Consider the following 4,093-nt stretch of genomic DNA (forward strand, 5'->3'; position numbering starts at 1 on the left):
CAATGTAAATAGTTTGGATGGCCATTTGGTTTAATTGTTCAGCAGTCTTATGGCTTGGGGTTAGAAGCTGTTAAGGAGCCTTTTGGATCTAGACTTGGCGCTTCGGTACCGCTTGCCGTAACGTCAGTAGGCTACATTAAACTGCATGCTTCGGAGGGAGGGGCAGGTAGCCTACAAACACTGGGAAGGATTTTCAGCAGGCAGGCAGACACTGGAATACGCTTCTGAGTGACAGTGAGGGCTATGCAGAGGTGCTTTGCATTTTTTGTGGGACTTAAAAAAAAAAAAATGCCTGGAATGTAAAAGAACGCTATTAACCAGTTCCCGTGCTTCTGAAATAACGGTTATGTTTCAGAACAGTATAGATCCCTTTTGTTCTCGGTTCTGTTCTTCGAAAAACGTTGTTATTTTACGGTTTTCGGTTCTGTTCCCTGAATCGGTTCCAACCCCAGGTTGTATCCTCTGTATAATGGACAGATAAGTAGTGTGTTGTATTATTGAGCCCTGTATGTTTTCTGACATTGTTGTGATCTTTGTTTGTCAGTGACCCAGACAAGCATTACCTGATGTATGAGCATGAGAGAGTGCCCATAGCCGTGTGTGAGAGAGAACCCAGCTCCATCATTGCATTCGCTCTCAGGTAACCACTCCGCTCTATTTCTTCTCCATTCTCTGCACGTCTTACTCACTGATGTGTTATGTTGTCTTGTTGTTGTTCTAAAGTTATTGTCGTTATAGTGGTTATGATGTTCTAATATTATTTGAATGACCTCGGCCTGACCTCTAGCTGTAAGGAGTATAAGACCGCTCTGGATGAGCTGTCAAAGACAACGGTGAAGGCTGGAGGCGAGGACACCACCCAAACCATCAGGTACACACAAACTCTGCTGATGTTGACTGTGTGTATGTTACCTGATGTATAATGCCTCGTCTCATCCTGTCGGTGTGTAGCTCCGGAGAGAGCCGGGCCAAGAACAGCCCAGCCAAGCCCAATGAGACGGCCTCCTCCCAGATGGGTCCGTGCCGCAGCAGCATGGACGCTGACCCTCTCAGTGAGTAGTGGATCCTCTCAGGGTAAACGGGCAACATGGGAGGGGGGTGCTAGAAAGTATTTTTTACCTCAGTTCATTTCTGTTCTAATGGCATTCCTATCATCCTTTTTATTTTTCTTTGAACAGAAGATGCAGACATAGGAGACAAGCACAAGAAGTCAGCCGGAAACCCTCATATCGAATTACGTGAGTGTTTCTCATTGGATTTATGTGCCCTTTGGGATGGCGTTACCTGTGAAGTGCTTAGCCCGTAAACTTTCTCTCAATAACAAGCATAGGGCCTAGTCATTAATCTCTCTCTCTCTCATTCGTAGAGTTCTCTGATGCCAATGCTAAGTTCTACTGCAGGATCTACTATGCAGAGGAGTTCCACAAGATGAGAGAGGAGATCATGGACAGTACGGAGGATGACTTTGTCCGCTCGCTCTCCCACTGCGTCAACTGGCAGGCCCGCGGCGGCAAGTCTGGGGCCGTCTTCTACGCCACCGAAGGTGTGACCGTCAACACCAGAGTTATATTGTTTTATTTAACTTGTATTTACCAGGAAGTCCTATTTGGGGGCAAGATAACTCCTTTAAATATGTGCAGTCCATGTCACCCACCTGTAGTGCTATTTATTTGTTTGTAGTGGTTATACCTATCGCTCTCTTTGTCTCTGTCCCTCTCTCTCTTTCTTTCTCCTTCCCTCCCTCACTCAGATGACCGATTCATCCTGAAGCAGATGCCCAGACTAGAGGTTCAGTCCTTCCTGGACTTTGCCCCTCACTACTTCACCTACATCACCGGAGCTGTGCAGCAGAAGGTAAACTACACTACCCATATAGTTACATTTGACTTAAATAGATAATAATGAACTATTTTGGTGTTAAATTGGATTTCCTCAAATAAATGACTTTATTAAATGTTTTTCAAGGAGTTGTCCTATTGTTTGTGTGATGGATGTTTATTTTCTGAGATTAGAACACATTCCTATCCTAAACCCCCTGTCTGTCCCACAGCGACCCACTGCCCTGGCTAAGATCCTGGGTGTGTACCGGATCGGCTACAAGAACTCCCAGAACAACTCTGAGAAGAAGCTGGATCTGCTGGTCATGGAGAACCTGTTCTATGGCAGGAAGATGGCCCAGGTGTTCGACCTCAAGGGTTCTCTGAGGAACCGCAACGTTAAGACCGACTCTGGGAAGGAGAGCTGTGAGGTGAGCATGGCACGGGGTAACAACACCGGGTTGTGGGTTTGATTCCCGCTGAGGCCACATACAACATAAATGTATGCACTCACTGTACAGTCAGTAGCTTTGTTTATTTATGCATGTATCTTTATTTGACCAGGTATGTCATTGAGAACACATTCTCTTTTGAAATAACAACCTGTGGATAAATGACCTTTGGATAAAAGCATCAGCTAAATGGAATATATTATTCTATATTAGGTGGTTCTGCTGGATGAGAACCTACTGAAGCTGGTCCATGACAACCCTCTGTACATCAGAGCCCACTGCAAGGCCATCCTGAGGGCGGCCATACACAGTGATGCCTACTTCCTGTCTAGTCACCTGATCATAGACTACTCTCTGCTGGTTGGACGAGACGACACCACAGACCAGCTGGTGGTGGGAATCATAGGTGCGAGAAAAGCTTTCAAACTTGAAAATGTAATTTCATTGGCTATAACATTGATAATTGTTAAACATAGATTAACTGTTTGCTGGTGCTTACAGAAAAAAATCTAATTTATCCATGCATGCTGCTTCAAAAAGGCATTGAATGACTTTGTACTTTGCTGTATTTATAAAAGAAACATTCCTTCCATTGTATCAGATTACATTCGGACATTCACATGGGATAAGAAGCTGGAGATGGTGGTGAAATCCACAGGGATCCTGGGAGGGCAAGGTAATTCATCTGTCAGACACCACCATCCCCCTACATTAGTCCTTGAAGTCTATTTTAAGATTGTGCCCTTTCACATTTAGCTTTGAGATCTCTAGTAGTTAGTTTATTATACAAAGACCTTTTGATTTCTTCCTGTAAATGAAAATTGCTGTACAAATAAAATGTGTTATTGTGGTGATTGGTGTCGCGCTCACAGGTAAGATGCCCACAGTGGTGTCTCCGGAGCTGTACCGATCCCGTTTCTGCGAGGCCATGGACAAATACTTCCTCATGGTGCCTGACCACTGGACAGGTCTAGGGGTCAACTGCTAACTGACACCAGGGAGCTAGCCTGAGTCCCAGATCTGTTTGTGTCGTGTAGCCAATTCCTATGTCATTGTCACGGCATGTTTGGCAACACAGCATAAACGGGTCTGGGACTCCGCTGCTAGCTGCAGAACACAACATGGACATCAGTTACCAGGGGGGACAGGAGACCACAATGCAGAAAAACCCTTTGCCCAATAAGGAACTATAAAAGCATACTGGATGGATTGATGAAGAGTAATGCAAGGCCAGTATACAACGACTCAATCATTCCATAATAATAATACTATTTACTAGACTGTAAACGAGTGACTCTTCAGTAAAAGCTGGGCCCTAATAATAGGCCGGAGTTTATCCTGGCATGGAAAGAACTTAATTCCTTAATCATGACTATCTCCCTGATGGGATTAATGATCTTGACGTGTCAAACTGTTTCACGCGGGCACAGTGAGATGGCACTGGAAAAAAATATCTTACTTGGTGGTCAAATGAATCAATGTGATGTAAATGTACAGAGAGTATGTAATTAAAGATTAACACTGATTTCACAAATGTTTTAAACCTCAGTGTCAATGAGATGTTGTGTTTGTCCCATCTTGTAAAACTACATCGATGAGGATAGTCATTGTTCATCAGCTCAGATGTCCCGAATAGACTGTAGACTTCGCCATCAAATGCTTACATGTAGTGGGAATTGATTTACCGGTATGTTGACTCCTTACAATCTATGTAGAGGCATTTGAGGGTTCCAAGGCTGAAATGGAGGATCCATTCTCATGTTTTTGGCATCTAATGCTTAAACTTGGTATCAAATAGGAAAGTACAGACATGACACACAGCAC

At 44.1% G+C, this 4,093-nt stretch overlaps 1 protein-coding gene across 8 annotated transcripts in view; it reads left to right on the top strand.

Annotated features, from left to right (window-relative positions):
- LOC139546701 (1-phosphatidylinositol 3-phosphate 5-kinase-like) overlaps positions 1 to 3,827 on the top strand; it is a 28,487-nt gene extending 24,660 nt beyond the window's left edge. For all 8 annotated transcript variants that reach the window (XM_071355396.1, XM_071355401.1, XM_071355397.1 and 5 more), the window contains 10 exons: positions 545 to 640; positions 788 to 871; positions 952 to 1,052; positions 1,179 to 1,238; positions 1,367 to 1,543; positions 1,751 to 1,854; positions 2,051 to 2,248; positions 2,483 to 2,675; positions 2,871 to 2,945; positions 3,142 to 3,827. In XM_071355396.1, coding sequence (XP_071211497.1) covers positions 545 to 640; positions 788 to 871; positions 952 to 1,052; positions 1,179 to 1,238; positions 1,367 to 1,543; positions 1,751 to 1,854; positions 2,051 to 2,248; positions 2,483 to 2,675; positions 2,871 to 2,945; positions 3,142 to 3,257 — 1,204 coding nt within the window. In that variant the 3' untranslated portion in view covers positions 3,258 to 3,827. The remainder of the gene's footprint in view (positions 1 to 544; positions 641 to 787; positions 872 to 951; positions 1,053 to 1,178; positions 1,239 to 1,366; positions 1,544 to 1,750; positions 1,855 to 2,050; positions 2,249 to 2,482; positions 2,676 to 2,870; positions 2,946 to 3,141) is intronic.
- The last annotated feature ends 266 nt before the right edge of the window (positions 3,828 to 4,093 follow it).

Source organism: Salvelinus alpinus, chromosome 20 (assembly GCF_045679555.1).
Source record: "Salvelinus alpinus chromosome 20, SLU_Salpinus.1, whole genome shotgun sequence".
NCBI classification, from domain to species: domain Eukaryota; kingdom Metazoa; phylum Chordata; class Actinopteri; order Salmoniformes; family Salmonidae; genus Salvelinus; species Salvelinus alpinus.